Below are 20,820 nucleotides of genomic sequence, written 5' to 3'. Positions count from 1 at the left end.
TTTTCTGGCTCTTCCCTGTTGCCTTTCGCATAAACTGTAGTGCTCTGCTCCAGCAGGGTTTCCTTGCAGTTCAGAATCACCAAAAATTGCCGGGAATTTTACTTTCACACTCTTCCCCCCGCCCCCTTCATAAAATCCACACAAAACCCAAATCATTTAGCTGAACTTCTCTTAGCTGCTTAGCTCTATGTTGACCTGGGGTCATGGAGGCAAGACACAACCTGGTTCAAAATGTAGGCAAACCACAGGACAGGAAAGTCAAAATCCAAAACCCATTAGGGTACTTCCTGACCTTCATGCCCGAAGAGCTGACTGTGTGACACATTTGCAGCTCTACCCCAGTCAACAGGCAGGAGCAATGATTTAAAGGGCAACGTCTTCCTCTCCTCGATTGCCCAGAGCAGAGCCTGCTTGTCAGATTGCACACCACAGTTGGCAGGCCAAGGAAATCACAGATGGGCAAGGTGTAGCCAGAAGAGGGGGATCTATTCTCCACATACAAAAAGGAAGGCCAGGAGTCTGGGTGGCAGCTGCTACTCTGCTGTGACCACAGATGGCACCTTTCTGGTCGGGTCAGGGCCCGAACCAAATGCCTGGCCTCGGAAGTCAGGAGCAGCTTGTTCCAAGTGGGAGCTCCTTCCTATGGTTCGCCTAGTAAAGGAGCCTCCATCCACGATCCCAGATTTACCTGCAGAATCTCCAAAGTTGGGATCAGCAGGAAAGGGGATGCGAGGGAGAGAGGAAAATGGGAGGCCACTGGGCTCAGACAGGGAGCTGGGACAAGTGCCCAGCTCCCAGCCCCTCGTGAAAGGACAGGCCCTCACAGTACAACTCCCTGAGGTGGGAAGGGAGTTGGGAAGAGGAGAAGGGGCTGGGGAGAGGAGGAGGAGAGGCAGGAAGACAACTGCAGGTGTGGGAGTAGGAACAGGGAGGAAACTGAGGGAAGTACGAACAGAGTCAGAACGGACGCAGACAAGACGTGTCACATGTCCAAGCAAGACCAAGTGGAGACACATGCAAAGGCGCAGCGTGAAGACAGCGTCTGAAGAGAGGCCTGCGCCTCCCAATGGCCCCGCAGCCACGGCCCCCCGGGAGGACTCTGCAAGCAGGAGGGGAGCGGGCACCTGCTGCCCAGCACAGGCAGGTGCAGCTCCGAGGCCGTGGGAGATCTGCCTCTCCTGGGCCGGGCCCGCAGGGAACAACGCTCTCCCTTGGCGGCCCCTGGTTTCTGGGTTTGCCGCAGCAGTGAGAGAACAACTGAGCTCCCTCAGATCTGACGCAGTGGGGACAACAGGGAGAGGGGCCAGTGGCTGGGTTGGAGGAGCAAATGAGAATGGGGTCTGGGCACTTTCTAGAAGGGGGATGACAGCCGTGCTGGAGCTGCCACACCCCTGGGGGTGACGGGGGCGGGTCATAACTGGGCGGCAGGGGAAGGGTCCAAGAGAGCCCCAAGGCAGCCCAGCCTCTGCCACTCCGGAGCGCCTACCAGCAGGCCACAGGAGGCCCCTAGCACAGGTGAGCTCACAGAGACTTCCTGACCCTGCATGTTCCCCCAATGCAAACAGCCGGAGTAGGGGCCCCCAGCCGGCCTCACACCATCCTGGGGCCAAGGGAGGCCTTTCTTATCACTGCAAAAGACCGATCATCCTGAGTTAGAATGGCCAGGCCTCCTGGAAGTGCCCAGGGGCACAGGGTGGCAGCTGCGCCTTGCTGACCGAAGCCAGAGGCCTCCCTCTCCCGTGTGAGGGCGGCTGGCCCACGCGTGCCCCGGAGCACCATGGTGGCACTCGCAGCAGGGCCTTCCTAGTTACCATGAGAGTAGGTGGGCCTCGCATAGCCCTAAAATCCTCTAGAAGAGAGCGGACACCCCTCTAACTGCCCTGTTCCTGACAGCCCACCAGGAGGCAGGTGGGAGAGGAGCCACCACGGGGGACAGGAGAGGAAGGAGCGCAGCACCACCACCCCAGGTGTGTCCGTCTCCTGCCCGCTCCACGTGCTTCTGCCTGGGAGCCTGTCCTCTCCTCTCCAGAGCTCCTCCAAAGACTCCCACAGCTGTGCTTCAGGGGCCAGGAGTGGCCACTACAGGGACCTGAGAGCAACTTGAACCTAAGGGGAGGCCCGCATTTCAGTCTCCTCACCGCCAAGGATGGGCTGCAGGATCCAAGGGCAAGGGAAGTGGCAACATTTCCCTGCCCATGCTCTCAGAGGGCCACAGGGGACCTGGTCCTGGGAAGACCCAGCGGGCCCCTCCTCAACCCATGCTGCCTGACAGGGCTGACTGTTAGCAAGGCCCCAAGAAGACAGGGAGGGGCCGGCCACCCCAGGAAGCTCTGCGTGTTTGGGGGGCTGGGCAGGAAGGGGGTGCTATGCCTGAGGCTACGGGGAAAACAGTGCAAAGAGGGATGAGGTGTTCCTGGGTACCAGGGTGGCCCCAGACAGGTTTTTAGGGGTACAGAGATGCAAAGCAGGTCTTAGGCATTCTGGGTCCCTCAGGGTGCATGCAAGGTCCCAAGGGACTTCCATGGAAGCTCTGGGTATGTTGGCAGCAGAATGGCAGGGAATTTGAGTGAGAAAACTGCAGGTAGGCTGTGGGAGAGAGCTCAACATGTGGGCTGGGGTGAGAAGCTGCAGCTAGGCAGTGCCGAGCGTGGCCTGGGGTGGCGGGTGCTGTTGGAGCAGCATGATGGGGGACACCCCGAAGCCTTGGGAATCGAGGAGCAGAGGCTGCCGCCCCCACAGAGGGGGTGAAGGGACATGGTCTCGAGTCCCCCGTAGAGGAAGCAATGGCCCTGCCAAAGCCCCGTCCGCCTGTCCACCCCCCGCCCTGCCCCGCCACGGAGCTCCCTTACCTATTGAGCTGAGGAGAGGCTTGTCTCGACAACACTGCCCAGATAGCTGAGATCAATCAGAAACAAAGCAGTTATCAACACAGGCCTGGGAGAACCACCCACGCACACCCAGAGGGGGGGGAGCACAGGGACCAGAGAACCAACGAGGAGCGAGGCCAGAGAATGGGGTCCGGGGAAGGAGAGGAGAGAGACAGAGAACCAGACGCGACAATGGGACAAAGCAGATGAGAGCGCGGCAGAGCGGACGACAGGGCTGCGCCACAACATGTCCTGCACAGACACTGCCACGCCTGCCACGGCGCCCCCTCCTGGCGCACTAGCTAGAGCCGTCCTCCACCGCCAGAGGCCCACTCCCTTTGCCCCACCAGGAGCAGGGTGGGGGTGGGAGGTGAGGCTTGCACTTCCAGGTACCAGACAGGGTGGGAGTGAATGGGGCAGGGCAAGGGCGCCGGGCTCCCTCCTCCTTGACCGCAGTCCATCCTGCCTACCACCGGGCCAGCCCCTCTGGAACTCTCTGCTCCCCTGCACAGGCAGCCACATCAAGAAGTGAGACCAAAGGACGGAACCAGAAAGAAAGGAGAGAGAGAGGAGGGAGGGAGGGAGAGAGGAAGGGAGGGCAGGCGGGCCTGGGGGAGCACTAGGCATTGCAGGCTCTTCTGAGCACGTTGGCCAACCCAAAGAAGAAGGAAGAAAACAGACGTGAGGAGGAAGGAAAGGGAGGAGGTGGAGAAAGGAGGGCAGAAGAAAGACAAGAGAAAAAGAGGCACGGACAGGCGTCCAGGCTGACTGGTACCTGGAATACCAGCTGCTACTGTTTAGAGTGTGCTCTCTCAGGCAGGCTGATCGCAGGAGCTTGTCTGTCTGTCTGTCTGTCTGCAGCTTCCTGCGAGGCACACCAATTGGGGTGGGGTATGTGGCTCCAGGCACATAATTCATAGCCTGAAATTTGGCTCCCACCCTCCAGGGTGTGCCCCCGGAGAGGCTGTGTGGGGCCCCAAAGCTCACTAGGCTGTTAAGGGCAGGGTTTGGGAATAGGAGCGAGCCCCTGGCCTGGTGGTCCAGAGAAGTCAGACTTTGGGGTCCTGCTAAGCAAGGGGGGGGTGGAGGCTGGGGAAGAACAGGAGACTGGGTGCAAGGTCTCTAGGCAAACCCTGGAACCACCCCCAAAGTCAGAACTCAGGGACCTGGTGAGCTCTCCGCTCCGTGAGAAATGAGGGTAACCACTCACTGGGACATGCCACGCCCCCCTTCCCCACGTGTGCCCACACCCAGTCAACCCAGGGCCCTCCTGAGAGCTCTGGGTCGATGAAGATCTCTCATGCCCCTGGCAGGGTACCTGGGTGGATAAGCCCCACCCTGTGTCAGTGACCACGCCCTGCCGATGCCAAGCCCAGAACTCCTCTCCAGAAGGGAGGCTGCAGCACGTCCAGACAAGCCCTGTCATTCTGGTTGATGGAAGGGTGGAGGGCGGGGCAGGAGGACAACCAGGTGAAGGTGGGCAGGAGAAAGCAGCTCACACTCACCCTGAAGAAGAAATCTGTGGTGGGGGGGGCTCTGGTCTGAGCAGCTCCTCCCCCATCCTTCGAGGGGAAGGCGTCTGTCCAAACACATCCAGGTTGTCCGCAGGCCCTGCAGGGCCTGGAGGAGGGGAGGGGTAGCCCGTGGCCACAGTGCTGAAGCCCATGGAGGGCCGGTAGCTGGGGCTCCCGCTGCGGCTGCTCTGGGACGGGGAGCCCGTGGACGGTGTGGACTTGCAAGAGAAGCTGACGGCGGCTGGCGGCTGCAGGGCGATCTCCGACATCTCGGCCTGCTGCAGGAGGCCAGGGCGAGGCCGGGCCCGGGCAGCGAGCTCAGGAGAGCCAGTGCGGGAGCTGAGGGGACTTTGGGTCAGAGGTGAGAGCCGGGAGGGCTGTAGCACCACTTGATGTAAACTGGGCTCAGTGCGCCTGGCCTGCCGGGGACTGGGCCGGGGCCGGGGCTGGGGCTCATACCACCGGGTGTCCAGGCCAAATGTGCTGGGGCCACCGTGTCCCCCCGGCTCAGCGGGCTCGGGGTAAGGCAACACGGGTATGCCCATACCTTGGCTGGTATGTCTTAGCTGCCCTTGGCTCACCAGAGGTTGCATAGGTCTGTCCTGCCACTTGGTGGCAGTGGGCACTGGCACAGGGCCCCTGCCTGGTGTCTTGCCTGCCCAGCCCTTTGGTGCCTCCAGAGATAGCATGCCCGGGTAGGCTGAGGGCACCTGCAGGGAGGTGGGGGGCAGTCCTCGGGGGAGGCAGGCCTTGGGCTGCAGACTCTCGGCTACATCACAGGGGTGCAGCTGGTGCGGGAACATCATGGCTGGAGTTTCCAGACCCCCAAAGGGGAATTCTGGCCGACCCCAGGGCTCAGGGGAGCGCCCGCCTGTAGGTGTCTGAGTCAAGGGCAGCGTGCTGTTGGAAGCATTCTCTCCGTTTTCCTCAGGGATGGTGGGATGGCCAAAAGGCCCCTCAGTGTGCAGGGGCGGGGAGGACATGACAGAGCTCAGGGGACTGCCCACTTCCGGCATGTAGAAGGGCGGCGGCTCCACTTCCCCAGGGCTGCTGCTGCTGAGGTACCCGTAATACTGGCCGTGCTGGAAGGGCCGGGCGGCGGGGGGCCTGGCTTGGCCCGTGGCCTGGAGGCGGCCTTCCAGGCCACTGGGGCCCTCCAGCCCACGGGGCTGGAACCGAGGGCTATATGCTGGTGGTGGCAGGTAGGACTCCTGGCTGGATGACAGAGGGGTCAGCTGGGACTTCAGGGCAGCCACAGATGTGGGCACAAGCGGGTCCTCATTCTCCTCATCAGACTGGCGGAACTCAGGGTACATGTCCGTCTCCTCCGCAAAGGGAAAGCCCTCGATGCGCCTGCCCTTCACCGGGGGCTCCACCTCAGAGGGACCCATCACGAAGCGGCCGTCAGGGCCTCTGCTGATGAGCTCAATGGGCGTGGTGGCCTCGGCCTCCGCCTCGGCCTTAGCCACGCTGTACTTCTTGCTGCTGATGGCCCTCTTGGTCTTCTTGTACAAGGACAGCTCCTTCTCCCGGGTGGGACTCAGCATTCTCTTGGCTGCTGGCTGGCCCTGGTCGTCAGAGGACTCTGACGGGGCCCGGAGCGTCCGGACACTCTCTGGGCTCACCTTGCCCGAGGACAGGCTGTGGGAACAGGGGAGAGAGCAGCGGGGCTCACTACTCCTCCTCGTTCTCTTAACAAACACCAACCACAAACACCTGGGGAGGCGGGGCTGAGCAGGAGGACCGCAGACGGGCAGCACAGTCTGGCCAAAGCTCTGGGGCAAGCTCCCAGTCGTCTAGATGTGTGTCCTGAACACCCACATCTCCAGTTTCATGCTGCCCCACCCCTATCATTTGCCTTGCTGTCTGGGCGAACCCGCAGCTTCCCTCCCAGGTAGTTCACAAAAGGCAAGCTCATTTCAAGATGAACACAAAATTAAGAAGGCAAATCTGTTAGGATGACCAAAATGTCACAGAAATACATTTTGGAGCTAAAGAGAAATGGGTATTTTGCAAATTTGATTGTCTACACCACAGCTCCTTCCGTGAGCAGTGTGGACCCTTAAAACGGATGAGCAGGTCAAACAACAGCACAGCTCAGCAGGGATGGGAGGGGGCTGAGTGGGCACACCACCTACTGTTGGGGCCCACACCCCCCAAGCAGCACCTCTCATTCTCCAGGGCCCGGGGCACTTACGGAGACTCCAGACTCTTCCTGCAGTGAGTGATGGAGAGTGGAGGGTCTAGAAGGGAGAAACGGAGAGAGCCTGCTGAGGCCCAAGACAACAAAACACGTTCCACTGTCCAGAGGGCCCAGGGCCCAGAGCAGAGCTGCGGCGGACGCAGCCCCTTTCAGAACCTGGCACCTTTGGGTCCAGTTCAGAATCCTGCAGCCACACCCAGGCCCCGCCTTCACCCTACCTCTGGTCCATGAGACTTTCCCCACCATCCCCGCTTCCTTCCTCCCCCTCTCAAATCAAGTCCACCGGCTGATCTAGCCACAAGATCCCAGTTCTCTTTGCAAAGCGTGCTGTGCTCCAAATGGGCTGTCTCTCCTGATGGGGAGCTTTTGAAACTGATCCAGCTAGAGCAGGGGGTGGGGTCGACACCCACCTTTTTTGCGCTTGAGCTTACGCTTGCGCTGCTTGTTGACAAAGCAGGCAGCCAGAGTGCTGAACAGGATGGCAGCTGCCAAGAAGCAGATGGTAGCTACGATTCCAGCCAGCACAGGGCGCGCTAACCCATCCTCGGTCAGGTCCGGCTGCGGGAAGATGTCTGCAGGGAGGGGCAGGGAGCATTTGTGAGTCCCTTCCTCTCCCCAAGAAGCCCTCTGCTCTGACAGCCAACCCCTGGCATTTTTCCTGCCTCTGTAGTGCAGACCATTTCAGGCTGGGTCCCATGCTCAACTCAGCCCTGAACACGTGGGTGTGGCAGCGGAGGAGAGAAGAGGGGTGACCACATTAGACAAGTAGTCACCACACAAGCGAGTCCAGAAGAGACAGCACCCAATCCTGCCCCTATGGGGATAACTGTCAATGCACTACAACAATTTCAATGATGACCTAGTGCAAACGCCGTCTGCAACGCGTTTTCACGCATACTGTTAGAGATCCTCACATCAACCCCACAAGTAGACGGAGCACGCATTACTGTCCTCCTTCCCTAAGTGACAAATCTGGGCTTGACTGAGTTGGAGCAACTCGCTTGCACAGATTCTGCGTGTATCACAGCCAAAGCCACACTCCATGCTTCTGACTTCCAGCCGAGGGTCCCCTGCCTTCCATCGTGCCTTCCCGACACAGAGAGCTCGGGTGGGGGCTCCTTGAGGGGGAAACACTACACACTACCGCCAGGACAGGGGTCAGGAGAGGGGTCTGGCCCACACAGCACACTTCCATCCATTCCTAACCCCCCATTCCGCAGGCGCCCAGCGTCTGCAGGGAAACCCGAAGGCACAGAAGGCTGGAGCCGGCAGGGGCGTGGTTAATGGGCCCAATCTGCTCGTGTTGCAGGCAGAGGACTGCACGGAGGCTCCCCTCGAGCCCAGACCTGCAGTGCTCACTGGTGGCAGAACCACCGCTCCCCCGCAGTCTCCTGTGCTACACTGCACGGGGCGCTGCGCCCGTGAGTGAGGCTCCTTAGCACCACCAAGGGGGAAACCCATACGTTCTGATGCCATTGGCCAGAATCCATTGCCATGTCGATAACAATACGGATTAAAAAATTCAAATCATGCTGACTGGCTGAGTAGAGAAATGAATGCTACAGTCTTTGGAAACAGGGGCCTTAAATTCGGGGAAGGCAGAGGCTGCTGCATCCGTATTCCCCACGAGGAATCTCCCAACCCTGCAGGTTTCCCTTCGGAAGCCAGACCCAAAGCCCCTGAACGAAGAACAGTTGGCGGAGCGGGGGCCCCACGGAACCCCGGGCCTTGGCTGCAAGCTCCGTTCCCTGTTCCTCCATCTCTCTGAGCCCCTGCCCTGCAGGGAACACAAGACAGACATACACTGGGCTCTGCTGCCCGAGGATGTGCTTTTGAACATTAAAAAAAAATTTAATTTTGAAAAGCCCCCTGGTGCACGCAAGTCCAACTCCACTCCCCCAAACGCTCTCGTGACACTTCCATCCTCATGCCCTCTCCCCAGTCTGCCCACCCCACACTCGGCCGAGCTCCTTGCCGCAGTGTGGGGTGGTCCCCACAGCACTGCCCATGGAAATGGGGCCTTTGCTTTCTCACTAAGCAAGCGCCTCTTCCCACACCAGCGGAACCACTTCATGGGGAGACAGGGACCCTGCCGTGTTTTAGAACCATCGCTGGAGAGAGCTGTGTAGAAATGGGACCAGGGGAAAGAAGAAGAAAGAGAAATAGAAAATGCTAGGGAGAGCAGCTACAGCATAGCGATGCTGTATTGATGCTGTATTTCCCGGCTTTATTGAGCTGGGAAAAAATCTAGGGAGAGGAAGGAGCGGAGGGAAGCAACACCAAATGGCAACTTTCCAAATAAAACCATAGTAATTACAAAGCAGCCTTATAACAGGCATTCAGTGGGCACCTGCTGACTGTTGTCTGGGCTCTGACCGATGCATCGCCCCACCTCCACTACAGAGACTCACAGTGGAAGAAATCGATTTCACAGAAAAACGACTTGAACCAAGTTCTTTCTGACCATGGCAACCAGAAGACCAGCCGACGCCCTCTCTGTGGCCATCTCGCAGAAACGTTCGCTAATGCAGCTCTGGAGCCGGAGAAATCCCACCCGTCAGGGGAGCAGAAGCTGACGAAGTTGAGAAATGCTCCAACTCATGCAGTCTCCACCAGGGCTCTCCCCTGTCTCTAACTCAGGCTCTCTTCCCATATTACCCATTTCCTGCAGGGACCCCCCATGTGGCTCTGGGGCTTGTCGTCCCTGCAGTTGCAGAGGAACTGCCCCGCCCCCAGAGTACCTGTGCTGGAGACTCCGGCGATGTTGCTGGGCTCGCTGATCAGATCCTGCATGACGGCCAAAACCCGGAACTCATACCAGGTGTCCTACAGCCCCAGGGACAATACCTGTCAGCCAAGGAACCTGAGACAGCCACTGACCGCCACAGACCCACGGCCACGGACCCCACAATGGTGTGTCATGAACTCGGCCCCCAAAGCCCTGGCAACTGCAAATGTTTAACCACCCGCTCTCACGTCTACAAAAGCCCTGCCTTGCAGCATCCGCCTGACGCTGTGCTGTAGCTGCTCTGACCATGGCTGATTGGGGGCCAGGTCACAGAAAGGAGAGCTGGGGCTCCCGAGAGCCACCACAAGCCAGTGCCAGCACTAAAGGAGAGCTCGGGGGAGGAAGACAGAAATAATGAAGCGAGCCGCTTCCTCTCGCCAACCAGACAGACATCAAAGTTTGGAGGAGATCTGTTGGGGAAAAATACAGTATCCCCCCGGGCTCTGAACTGGTATAGGGAGAAGCCAGAAGATGTCCTCCTGGGAAACCTCTGTCCGTCTCTGTTAGGCCTGGAGCGCAGCGCTGAGGTCAGTGTCTGGTGGCACATCCTGGGCCCCCGCCCCACCCCAGGTTGTATCCGCGACACAACTCCCCACCGCCCCGACTGGTCCTCAATCTGTGGGACCTTGGCCCCAGGTCTGGGAGGACACATGGATAGGGCTGGGGTTCACTAGGGTGTGGCTACACCTCACACCCCCGAGCTGGGTCATTCAACACTTCCAGTGACTCCAGAAAGAGTCCTGTCACTTCGAGGACTGGGGAAGTAGAAGCAGGGGCAGCTAAATTCTCACCTGTGATAGATCCTTGGCGAAGAATTCTCCATCAGTGCCTGGGATGGCATCATCTAACATCTCCCAGCGCTCTCCGACACGGAACTCCATGACGTAGCGGTCAATGGGAAAGCTGTGGTTGGCAGGTGGGAGCCAGGACAGGAGCACGCCCTGCTGGGTCCGATTGGCTGTGAGGCACCTCGGTGGGGTAACCAGCACCAGGGGTTCTGGAGTAGTGATGGGGGATGCTGCAGCAGGGAGAGAGGGGAGACGGCCCAGGAGTGCTGAGGCCAGGCATCCTCATGCCCGCGCGTGGGTCATTTCAGGGGCAAGGGTGCCACAGAAATAAGCCCCCCAAGCCAAAGGAAGGGGGCATAGCAAGTGGGTCCAGAGTTTCCTCTTCCTGCTCTCAGAGCCCTTCCAAAAGTCTCCTGGAAGGGGATCAAGTGCCTCAGAAAAACTAAAGATAAAAAATGACAACTAGCCCTCACTGGTGTAGCTCAGTGGATTGAGCGCAGGCTGCAAACCAAAGGGTCACTGGTTCGATTCCTAGTCCAATCACATGCCTGGGTGCATGTGATTGTAAAGATACCATTTTATTAAATGGTATCTATTTTTATTTCTATGGTATTTATTTTTATTTCTAAAATAAATTTTAAAAATCTATTTAAAAAATGGCAACTAGAAGGAAGAAGAATTCAATGTAATTATATTTTTAAAAAAGGCTTTACTTATTTTTAGAGGGAAGGGAAGGAGAAAGAGAGGGAGAGAAATATCAATGTGTGGTTGCCTCTTACACTGGTGGCTAGACCCTTTAACCCAGGCATGTGATTGGACTAGGAATCGAACCAGTGACCCTTTGGTTCACAGCCCACACTCAATCCACTGAGCTTTGCCAGCCAGGACTATGTAATTGTCTTTTTAATAAAATGGTATCTTTACAAAAATACTGCAAAACATAGCTTCTGTTCTCTTCCCAAAGAAGTAGGAATATATTCCCGCACACTCTGTTTACACTTCCAATTCCCTTCCTGGCCCAGGTGGAAAGTCACCGCCCAGCGAGGGGAGGTTCTACTGCCCCCTAGGTGGCAGTAAAGCAGGCTGGAGTGGGGCCACCTGTTCCTAGCCACAATCTCTGGCTCCAGATGGGACAGAGTGAGCCACTAGGTCCAGGAAGGAAGAGTAAGCCACACACTGTCACCGACTGAGGCCAGGAGCCAGAGGAAAGCACGAGCAGAAGATTCCCCATCTCCCCTCTGAAGCCACACAAAGATGCAAACACATGGCCTGACTGGGACACAGTTTAAAGCCTCTTCTGTCCATCTAAGGATGCAACAGGAATCTGGCCCAAAGTACTCTGAGATGGGACCCCACAAGCCTTGCAGACTCGTATAACAGATCTTTCTTGGGAGATCAAGTGACAGGACTGCGTAGAGCACTCGGCCAGGTTCCTTGTATGCAGCAGGTGCGTAGACATTAGCTTCCAGAACCTGCCATCGCCGTGTCTACACCCCCTGGCTACCAGGGAAGCGCCCTCACCTAAAGTGTTCACAGTGACCACCTCACTGAAGGCGCTGGTCCCCAGCTTGTTCTGCGCCAGGACGCTGAACTGATACGCTGTCTCAGGCTCCAGGGCGTCCACCAGCAGCCAGCTGGGTCCCGGAGGCACCGACAGGGACAGCCAGTCGTGGGGTCCGAACTGCGCCCGCTTCATCCTGGCCGAAAAAAAGAGAGGAGACCCAAGACGATGGGGTGGGGTGGGTCACGCTGGAGACACAAGGGAGCGTGCACAGGCCTCCCGGAGGAGGCCGTCCACGGGCCCCAGGAGCAGGCAACGGCCTAGGAGGGGTGCCCTACCCAACTCGGGGTGAGCCAGGTCACCGGCCAAGGCTGCTACCTCCTCTTCCAAAAGGGACACTCAGGTGTCAGTAATGCTCAAAACACTGGTCCAATTGTATCCTAGGATACTGGTGCCCTGGTCCCATCCCTGAGAGCGGCTCTGCTTTGGGAAAGTGCAGACAGGACACTGGACACAAGGCAGGTGCCACAGTACAGAAGCCATTTGGCAGCGGCAGGACAGAGAAAGGAACCCAGATGACCTCAGCAGCCCTGCTCCCAGGGGCAGCCGAAAGTGGGGCCTGGAGCGGCCGAGAGGGCTCCCTCAGGCCAGCCAGTTTTGTGTCAGGTGATGTGGTCCTGGGTGTATGACAAGGACGACCTGGGGTCTCCCCACAGTGGGGACCAGGATTCCTAAGGCCTCACAGGTTAGAAATCACAACAAAGGAGGAGCTCGCACGGTTTGTGGAGGGTGCTGACACACTCTCTCCACAGCCCACCTAATGCCATCATCTGCCATGAAGCCAGCAGTCTACAGGTGCAGTGCCCAGCATCACCACTCGGGGGAGCCATCGCCCCATGGACTGAGATGCTACGCAGCCTTTTCTCAGTTCTGAGCTTTGGTTTAGGGTATGCCCATCGTTTCCCCTTTAGGTTAAAGGCTCAACACCATGTGAGCCCAGGAGTTGAAGCTGAGGCAGCAGAAATCACAGCAAAAGGAAAAAAAAAGCTAGCTCCTAATATCTCAGTCAGTAAGTACACAGAGAGTTAGAGGCAATCAGAAAGAAAGAGGGAAGGGTGGGTGAAACCTCCCGTCTTTTCACCCACCCTTCCCCACCCAGGCACCAAAGCAAGTGTGCAAAGTGTGAAAATCAACACAGGTGAGCAGCAGCATGGAGCAAGCCACAAGCAGTGAGGGGAGCCCTATCTATGCCCAGACCTTCCAACAGGCACCCCTAAAGGAAGCTCGGCCATGCCAAACACAGCCCTGGCCAGGGAGCTGCCCAGCAGTGAATGCCGTGACGCTGCAGTGGCCACTCAGCCGGTTCAGCAGCGCTCTCCTTGCCCCTACGCAGCCTGCGCAGGACTGGGGGGGGGGGGGGTGCTCTGCTATCAGCCCCACGCTCACCACCCAGGCCCAGTCTGCCTCTCTAGGAGCCAACATGCCCAGGACAAAGCCCAGGAAACACGTGCCACTTCACCATGGAGGGAAGGCAGCAGGCTCCCTCTGGGCTTCCCTCGCTGCTGAGAAGTGGACTGAGGGCTCTCCCTGAACCTGCAGGCAATTTCCTCTGGAGAAGGAGGCTTCCTCCCCCAGGCCCCGGCAGAGTCTGGCAGGGAACACCCACCCAGACAATCCCGGTCTCCTCTTTCTCAAGGAAGGAGTGTGGGGACTCCTCCTCCCCCACCCAGGGCTGACCCCTTGACCTGGGTGGCCGGTCCTTGGCTCAGGGTAGCAATGTGGGGATAGGGAAACCTGAAGGTGATGAAAGGGGTCAGTGGTGCCTTCCCTCTCCCTCTTTTCTGTCCCTCAGCTCCTCAGCCCGATTCGTGCAGCTTTGAGACCGTGTACCCCAAGGTTTGGGAAAAGGCGGCGCATCACTGCTCTGCCTAACTTAGTAACAGAGATGTAAACACAACAGAAACAGCCCTAGAGAGAAAGTGCAGGTGCTGGAGCCTGGCCGGGAAGATGAACGGCCCTTCACACCGGTCTTTGGAACCACTGGGGAGGGGCAGAATTAAAATCAGCATCTGCACTTCTGGCAGGGCTGCTTCCCATGCCCTTGACGATGAGAAGTCTCTTCCAGACTCCAGAGGACAGGGAGAATGAACCACGGACGCAGAGGAGGCAGGGAGATAAGCTGGGAGGAAGCAGCAGAGGGCCACAGCCCAGACCGGCTCCCCAAACCTTCCAGGCCAGAATACAGGAACGCCCAGAGTCCCATAGACACACCCATCCCGCACAGGGCTGTGGTCTGTGTCAACACGCCTCATCATCTGGTGGTCTGGTGAAGGACCGGAGCCTTCTCGTGACCTCCACCCACCCTGGAGAGGGACTGGAGTGGGGGTGGGGAGGGAGAAGCAGAGAGCAAAGCATGCGGGGCTGACTCACAGAGGTCCGTACCAAACTGAGAATGTCTGCTCGAATCCTCCATCATAGCCTGGCTCCCAGGACACGTTGGCAGTTGTCATGGAGACCTGGACCCGGACACTGCCTGGGGCATGGGGGCTGGTGCCTGGAGACCAAGTGGAAAACTGAGTCCACTGCAGTCTCTCAACAGCACAGAACTGAGCCCACTGGGCGGGGCAGCTGTGACCTTGCTGCATCAATAGCAAAAGGAGGTATCGCATGTGAAGTGAGTGAGAATGGGGTGCACTCTGAGGAGCTGGCCCCCTGGCCCCCTGGGCAGGAGGACAGGAGGACACCCAGCCCACCAAGCAGTCTAGTCCATTCAGCAGGAGAGGGCATAGCCCTGGGACCACAGGCCAAAGGGAAACCGGACCCCTTGGCCACCCTGGAACAAAGTCCTGTGCTCAACGCCGAACACAGAAACACCCCCTGAAGGTCACCAGCAAAGTCAAAAAGCCCGGCTCCTACACAGTCCCAGCCTCCTGAGATGGCAGCACTACCCAACCTCGGGCACCAGGGACGGCACAGCCTGGCAGCTGACGACCTCAACCAGAGCCTGAGGTCCGGCCGGCCACTCCTCAGGGACGTGGCACTGGGCAAGGCACGTCGTCCCCAGTGGCCTCACTTTCAATGAGTGTGTGCTGGGGCCAGCGCAGCTCCCGCCTCCCAAGCTGTAAACGATGAGGTGCCTCTTGGTACAGAGCCTAAAACTGGCAGCAAAGGCTCCACAGTGTGGGCCGTTCGTTGCTACAACTGTAGCTGTCTGCTCCAAGAAGTGCAGGCAAAATGGTGCGCACCAAGGTGCTGGGACACACACCTCAGCAGGGAAGTGGCAGCAGAATGCCTGGTGGTGCCCCAGGAACCAGAGACAGCGGTCCCCTCCTCTGGGCCAGGCCCAGCCAGTGGGCCTCAGCACTGCCCCGCTCCTCCCCTGCCGGGCCTTGCAGCCTCCCCACCAGGTCCTGGCCTCAGCAGCGGTTACTGGCCATGCAAGTGCCTCACTTCTGGGTCGGGGGTTTGCCGGGTGCATCCTGCCTGTCCCCAAGAGGAAAAGACCTCCCCAGGAGAGGCCCCATGTCACCTCCCTCACACAGAGTCCACAGAAGGCTAGGGCCGCCCATGGGAGGCTCCCAGGCCTGGGTGGGCCATCTGGGAACAGCCACCCACAGTCCCCAGCACCCAGACCCCCACCCACCCTCCCACCTTGGCCCCATACCGATGACGGTCAGGTGGGTACTGGCAGTGATGCTGGTGACCACGTTAGTGGCAATGCATTCCCATTCCCCGTGGTCCTCCTTACTCAGGGCTCGAAACTGGAGGCTTCCGCTGGGCAGGGCATTGTGCTTGCTTCTGCTGGGCTTCCCTACCTTGGCCAAACAAGGGGGCAAAGAGGAGGCAGGGCAGGGCACAGAGGACAGGGGAGAAGAGCCGGGTGGGACAGGGGAGAAGAAAAGCCACCAACACCTCAGGGCCAGGAGAAAGGGACGCAGAGGTCGGTGCCTGAGCACTCGGCCCACACCCCTCCATGCCCCTCTTCCAGGGAGCCCAGGGGGACATCCCCCTGGCTCCTCAGCACCTGGACCATCAGAACAGGGCCGCTGCTGGGCCCTTCCCCTTCACCACGTTTCCCGGAGCTCAAGAACCCAGGGGTACCTTTCTCCACTTGATGACAGGGAAGGGGTCCCCTGCGGCCGCACAGGGGATGAGCAGCTCCCGGCCGGCCTCCTGCCTGTACTCCCAGCCCGGTAGCACCGTAAAATACGGGGGGTCCTAGGGAGAACACCGCAAGGCCATGAGGGTGGGCATTTTGGGCACCCACCCACTGGGAGGCCGCAGGCAGTCCTGGGCCTCACCTTCAGGACTAGCCGCGCAGGAGCAGACTGGCCCATGGTCCCCAAGGTATTGTAAGGCACACAGGTATACGTGCCAAGAGCCTCTTCTGTGGCCTCCTCGATTCGGATGGAGCCATCCTCCATCAAGGTCCAACCTAGGTTCTGCCGGAACAGGCAGCAGAGTGGGGAGCCAGGGTCAGGGGTACACACCTAGGCCACCCCACCAGGGCCAGGGCTGGGCAGGGTGGGCCCGCCAGCTGCCCTGGGGGCGGGGTGTCCCGGTGCCCTGCCGGACTGCAGGCCCCCATGGGAAGCAGCTCTGTGCCTTCCCAGAGTTTTTGGTGGGGAGAGGAAAGTTCCTGCCAGGGACCCAGGCCCCAAGAGGCAGCACCTCAGTGTCGGGAGGGTGTGTCTCACTGGGGCCCCACATGCGTCTCTCTAGCACCTTCTCGACCTGCAGGGGGCGGCCATCCTTATTCCACTTGACCACAGTGGCCGGTGGCTCCGCGTCCACAGGGCAGCGGATGTAGCCATGGATCCCCACGGGCACGTAGATTACAGGGGGCATGTTGAGGACACGGGCTGGATCTGCAGAGGGGTGGGGTGGGGTGGGAGAGAAGAGAGACGCACGGGACATCAAGAAGGAAGAAGCCCAGGCAGGGGACCGGGCCACCACAGCACCCCCAAAGTCCAGCCTTCCACACGCCCCGCCCACTCAGTAAACACTGATGGGCAGCCCAGTGCCGAGTGCTGGGCCCCTCATGACGAAGGGTAAACCAGCCCCAGCCCTCCTGGGCTTACAGCCCAGAGGCCGCAGGGAGCCAGCCCAGCGCAGGCTGCAGACTTCTTTTGTGTGTGAGGCCTACAGGATGCTTTAGTACTTCTGTTCTGAATGCTCAGAGGCCCTCGGAGGCACGTGCTGGCCTGCCCTGGTCTGAAGCACTCCTCACATGCCTCAACTCTGAACATCACTGCAGGCGGGAGCTCTCCTGTGCGTTTTCCCCATGGACCGCCCCGTGCCCCCCACTACCAACCTCAGAGTCAGCATCTGACCTCACGCTCCCCCACCTGCTGCACGTCCCAGGCCCTTATCACCGGGCCAGCTCCTCCCTCTCCACATCCTAAGCCAAGGGGAGTGGCAGTCCTATGCAGGAGGTGGGCAGAGGCATAAATAAGCGCAGGTGGGTCTTCTCCTGTCCATTCCGCTGGGTGCCCCACCTCCCAGGCCTCAGTTTCCCCTCTGTGCAGCTGGAATGCTGCGTCAGCCTGGGCGACAGGAGAGATGACTGGTCCTGGGACGGCAGCGAGAGCCCCACGTCCTCTCCGGCGGTGAGTCATCACCTTTCCGCTCTCCGCCATTCCCCCAAGGGCTACCAGGAAGAAAGATCCAGAACTTCCAGGGAGGCAGTGGGGATGAATGAGCGGGGATCTTTTAAGCACTTGGAGCTCTTCAGAGAACAGCATTACATAAATACCAGGCCGAGTTATATATTTAGACATAACTTCCTACTTTTGTATGGTAGAGAGGTTTTTTTTTCCCTCCAAGGTTTTCAAAGGGTTTGTGAATGGGAAATACTCTGAACACTGCTTTTTCACAGAAATAAAGATCCTTGTCTCACCCACCTGAAAATCCCCCCCCCCCCCCCCCGATTCTCTCTGAAGGCAGGAAGGAGGTAAAAAGGGACAGTGGCAGTGGGCGACGGCCGGAGCGGCGGGGAAACCACACCGCCTCTCAGCAGGACACCGCCCAGGGCCCTGGGGACGGGGCTCACTCCTGGCCAGATCCACCGCGCTCCTGGAGACTACCTGCTGTCGGCTCTCTCCCTCTGCCACCGCCACCTTCCTGCACAGGTGGCAGACACCAGCCAGGGTGCTGTTCCAAGAGGAGTCCTTCCTCCCCTACGCTCTTGCATCCGGCACAGCTTGGGGCACATGGTAGTCACTTACGAAAAGGTTCTTGACTTGCTGTTTCCTACTGCAGGTCTGGGTGGGACAGACCTGATGTCCGGGGTCACAAAGCTTTTCTTGGGCCTCACAGTTCTTAAAAAGGTGGGACTCCTAACAGAGCAGGGTGTAAGTCCTTGCAATTTGCTCACAGCGGAAGTGGGGGAAATGATGCCTTTGCCCCAAGCAGCAACATCATGGTGTAGAGAAGAAAACAATAAGAACGAGAGATCCAGAGCTCCAGGGGGGTCGGGTCCAGCGGGGGTCCAGCTGGGCTCCACCTCCACACCCATTTAATGGCAGACAGTGCACACACCCAGCTCCTTGAAGGGGGTCAGAGAGGCACCCGCCCCCTGGGACCCCCAGTGGCTCTTCTACTTGTCCCCAGCTCAAATGCTGACCACAGCCACGTCTACAGATTGTCATACCCCTCACCCTGCCACTGCACGCCTTGGGGTGAGCAGTTCTCCTACACGCTCCTTCAGTGATGTAGAGCCTGTCACACACAACATCAACCTGGGGCCTTTGTTGTCTGAGGGACAGGGCCATCAGCAAATCAAAAGGAAGAAATTAATCCTCATTACTCATCCTTCTCACTCACAATGATCAGCTCGCAGGAGGGTGGGGAAGCAATGACCGCTGAAGTACTGGAGGTTAGCGAACTGAATGGTGGTGGTCACACAAAAGCTGCCCATTGTTCGGGGCAGGAGGACCATCTTGTTCAGTTGGAACTCTGGCCTTGGGGGCGGGGGGGGGGGGGGGGNGGGCGGGGGGGGGGGGGGGGGGGGGGGGGGGCAGGCAAGGAAGCTGAGAGGGAGCCAGGTGTTGGTAGAACTGGATCAACTCACCCCAGAAGAGGGTTCCATCCCCTCTCCCTGGCCCCTCACCCACTCTGGGATGCGGGAAGGCGGGGAACTACCTGGAAATCTAACCCTACACAGGTTCAAGTTACAATCCCTCAGATACCTGAGAAAAAAGCACCAGGGAGCCTTTCGGGTGCTGACAGGTGCTGACAGGTGCTGGCCAGCACTCAGTGCAAGGGCAATCGTTCAGGTCTGCGGTCCCTGAATCCCACCTGCGCCTGGCTGATGGCATGAGCTAGCTAGCCCACGGCCCATAGGGGACCAGCAAGGGCCAGTTTCACCTCAGCTGACAAGCCCGGTTATGGGCCTCTTCTTAGGGGCCTCCAGGGCCCAGCCACACCTCTACCCGCCCCCTGACACGAGGTTGCCCTCCAGCCTGCAGCCTGGCCAACGTGGCCTGGACCTGCTGGAGCCCCCACCCACCAAGGCGCTCCCTTGTCCCTACTCACACTGCACAGTCAGGTAGGCTGAGGCCGACGGGGAGCGCCCCAGACTGTTGCTAGGGACGCAGGTGTACTTCCCTGCGTCCTCGGGCTTCACCCGGAAGATGATCAGGGTCCCATCAATCAGGATCCTCACTCTCAGCTTCAGGTCACTGTCGAGGCGGCAAGGAGACAGGGAGGGGAGGGCGTTGGCAGGTGCAGGGAGAGGCCCTTCCATGAAACCCCAGAGCAAGGCAGCACCTTGAATCCTTCATCCCAGTGCCTGAGCAGAAACCCACAGACCCTCACACTCCCAGCGCCCCTCTCCAGGCCCCTCCATGCGGACACGGGCCCTCATAAGTGGGACTGTGGATTGACCACCCCATCTCCAAGGACCAGAGCCCAAGGCAGCCTGTAGCAGCCCTGGCCCAGAGGCCTTGCTCCTGCACGCCTGGCTGCACCCCACCCCCCATCACAGCTCAGGGCAGGCTGCTCACTTCTGAAAGTAGACATTCTCATCCTGCCAGTACCAGGTGTAAGTGAGGTTGCCAGGATACGCCTCCGCCCGGCAGGTAAGCAGAGCATCCTGGGATATATTGACGGTGATATTCTCAGGAGGAGACACTATGAAGGGCGGCCCTGGGGACACAGGAAACAAACATGACCTCGCCTGGAGGGGCAGGGAGAACAAGGCCTCCCAGGAGGCTCTGAGATGCCTCAGGAAGGGTGCTCTGAGCTCCAGGGGGAGAGGGGGCAGCCCTGGCCCCAGAGTCAGCAGAGTAACCCCAGGCAGTTGTCGTGGAAACACTCCCAGCTGCTGTCAGGGCTCCAGCCCTCATTCTCCCTACAGGTCCCAGAGAGGCAGACAGTGCTGCTGTGGCCACAGTGTGCCCGCCCCCTTGAGCCAGCTATAGACACCTTGGCACATACCTGCTCCCTGACCCTATCCCTAACCCCTCTATAAGTCCTGGCTCCCCAAACCAGCCACCTAACACCCCCCCCCCACACACACACACACACACACACACGAGCCCTGCCAGACCACCCTCTCNAGATTACACCCCCCCCCCCCACACACACACACACACACACACACACACACACACGAGCCCTGCCAGACCACCCTCTCCAACAGAGCCCTGGGCAGGAGGCACCGGCAGAGTGAAAGGCCACTCCTTCAGAGCAGCTTCTTACCAGGCAGAGGTTAAGCAAGCAGCGCAAGGAGAGGGGTGGGGAGAGCAGAGCCGAGGGAGGGTAGAACTGCAGCAGCCCCTGGCACTAGCTTTCCAGACGGGCTGCAGCTGACACCTGGCTTGCTCCCTCCTGACAGGGGGCAGCTCTCCTCCAAACTGCGCCACGTCAAAACTCAGGAAGAGCACGTGCCTCACTCAGCAGCCCCAGCCGCCGCCACCACCCTCACCAGCTCCCCCAGCAGGCGGTGGGTGGGAGGCCAAGCAGGCGGATGGGCTCAGCAGAGAAGAAACCCTGCCACCCAGATGCCACCCCCGCTTCCGGCACACTGGGGCCCCAGGCAGGGCAGACTGAAACCGCCAGGTGCTGATCGTGTGGACCTCAGCTCAGCCAAATGCCAACACTATCTGGGCAGATACAGAAATTGGAACGCCCCAGCACAGGGCCTCATGCCACTGG

General features: G+C 59.3%; 1 protein-coding gene across 1 annotated transcript in view; it reads right to left on the bottom strand.

Moving 5' to 3' along the window:
• IGSF9B (immunoglobulin superfamily member 9B) overlaps window positions 1–20,820 on the bottom strand; it is a 49,057-nt gene that overhangs the window by 9,631 nt on the left and 18,606 nt on the right. The window contains exons 6-18 of the mRNA XM_037038228.1: window positions 19,668–19,809; window positions 19,198–19,343; window positions 16,387–16,529; window positions 15,963–16,103; window positions 15,763–15,879; window positions 15,326–15,476; window positions 14,104–14,215; window positions 11,682–11,857; window positions 10,164–10,390; window positions 9,326–9,410; window positions 6,995–7,156; window positions 6,579–6,624; window positions 4,373–6,022 (exon numbers count right to left, since the gene is read on the bottom strand). Of these exons, the coding sequence (XP_036894123.1) occupies window positions 4,373–6,022; window positions 6,579–6,624; window positions 6,995–7,156; window positions 9,326–9,410; window positions 10,164–10,390; window positions 11,682–11,857; window positions 14,104–14,215; window positions 15,326–15,476; window positions 15,763–15,879; window positions 15,963–16,103; window positions 16,387–16,529; window positions 19,198–19,343; window positions 19,668–19,809 (3,298 nt within the window). The remainder of the gene's footprint in view (window positions 1–4,372; window positions 6,023–6,578; window positions 6,625–6,994; window positions 7,157–9,325; window positions 9,411–10,163; window positions 10,391–11,681; window positions 11,858–14,103; window positions 14,216–15,325; window positions 15,477–15,762; window positions 15,880–15,962; window positions 16,104–16,386; window positions 16,530–19,197; window positions 19,344–19,667; window positions 19,810–20,820) is intronic.

The sequence above is a fragment of the Sturnira hondurensis genome, unplaced genomic scaffold (genome assembly GCF_014824575.4).
Source record: "Sturnira hondurensis isolate 20B ecotype Veracruz unplaced genomic scaffold, ASM1482457v3 Scaffold0024152, whole genome shotgun sequence".
In the NCBI taxonomy this organism is placed as follows: domain Eukaryota; kingdom Metazoa; phylum Chordata; class Mammalia; order Chiroptera; family Phyllostomidae; genus Sturnira; species Sturnira hondurensis.
This window is presented reverse-complemented; position numbering and strand designations above follow the sequence as displayed.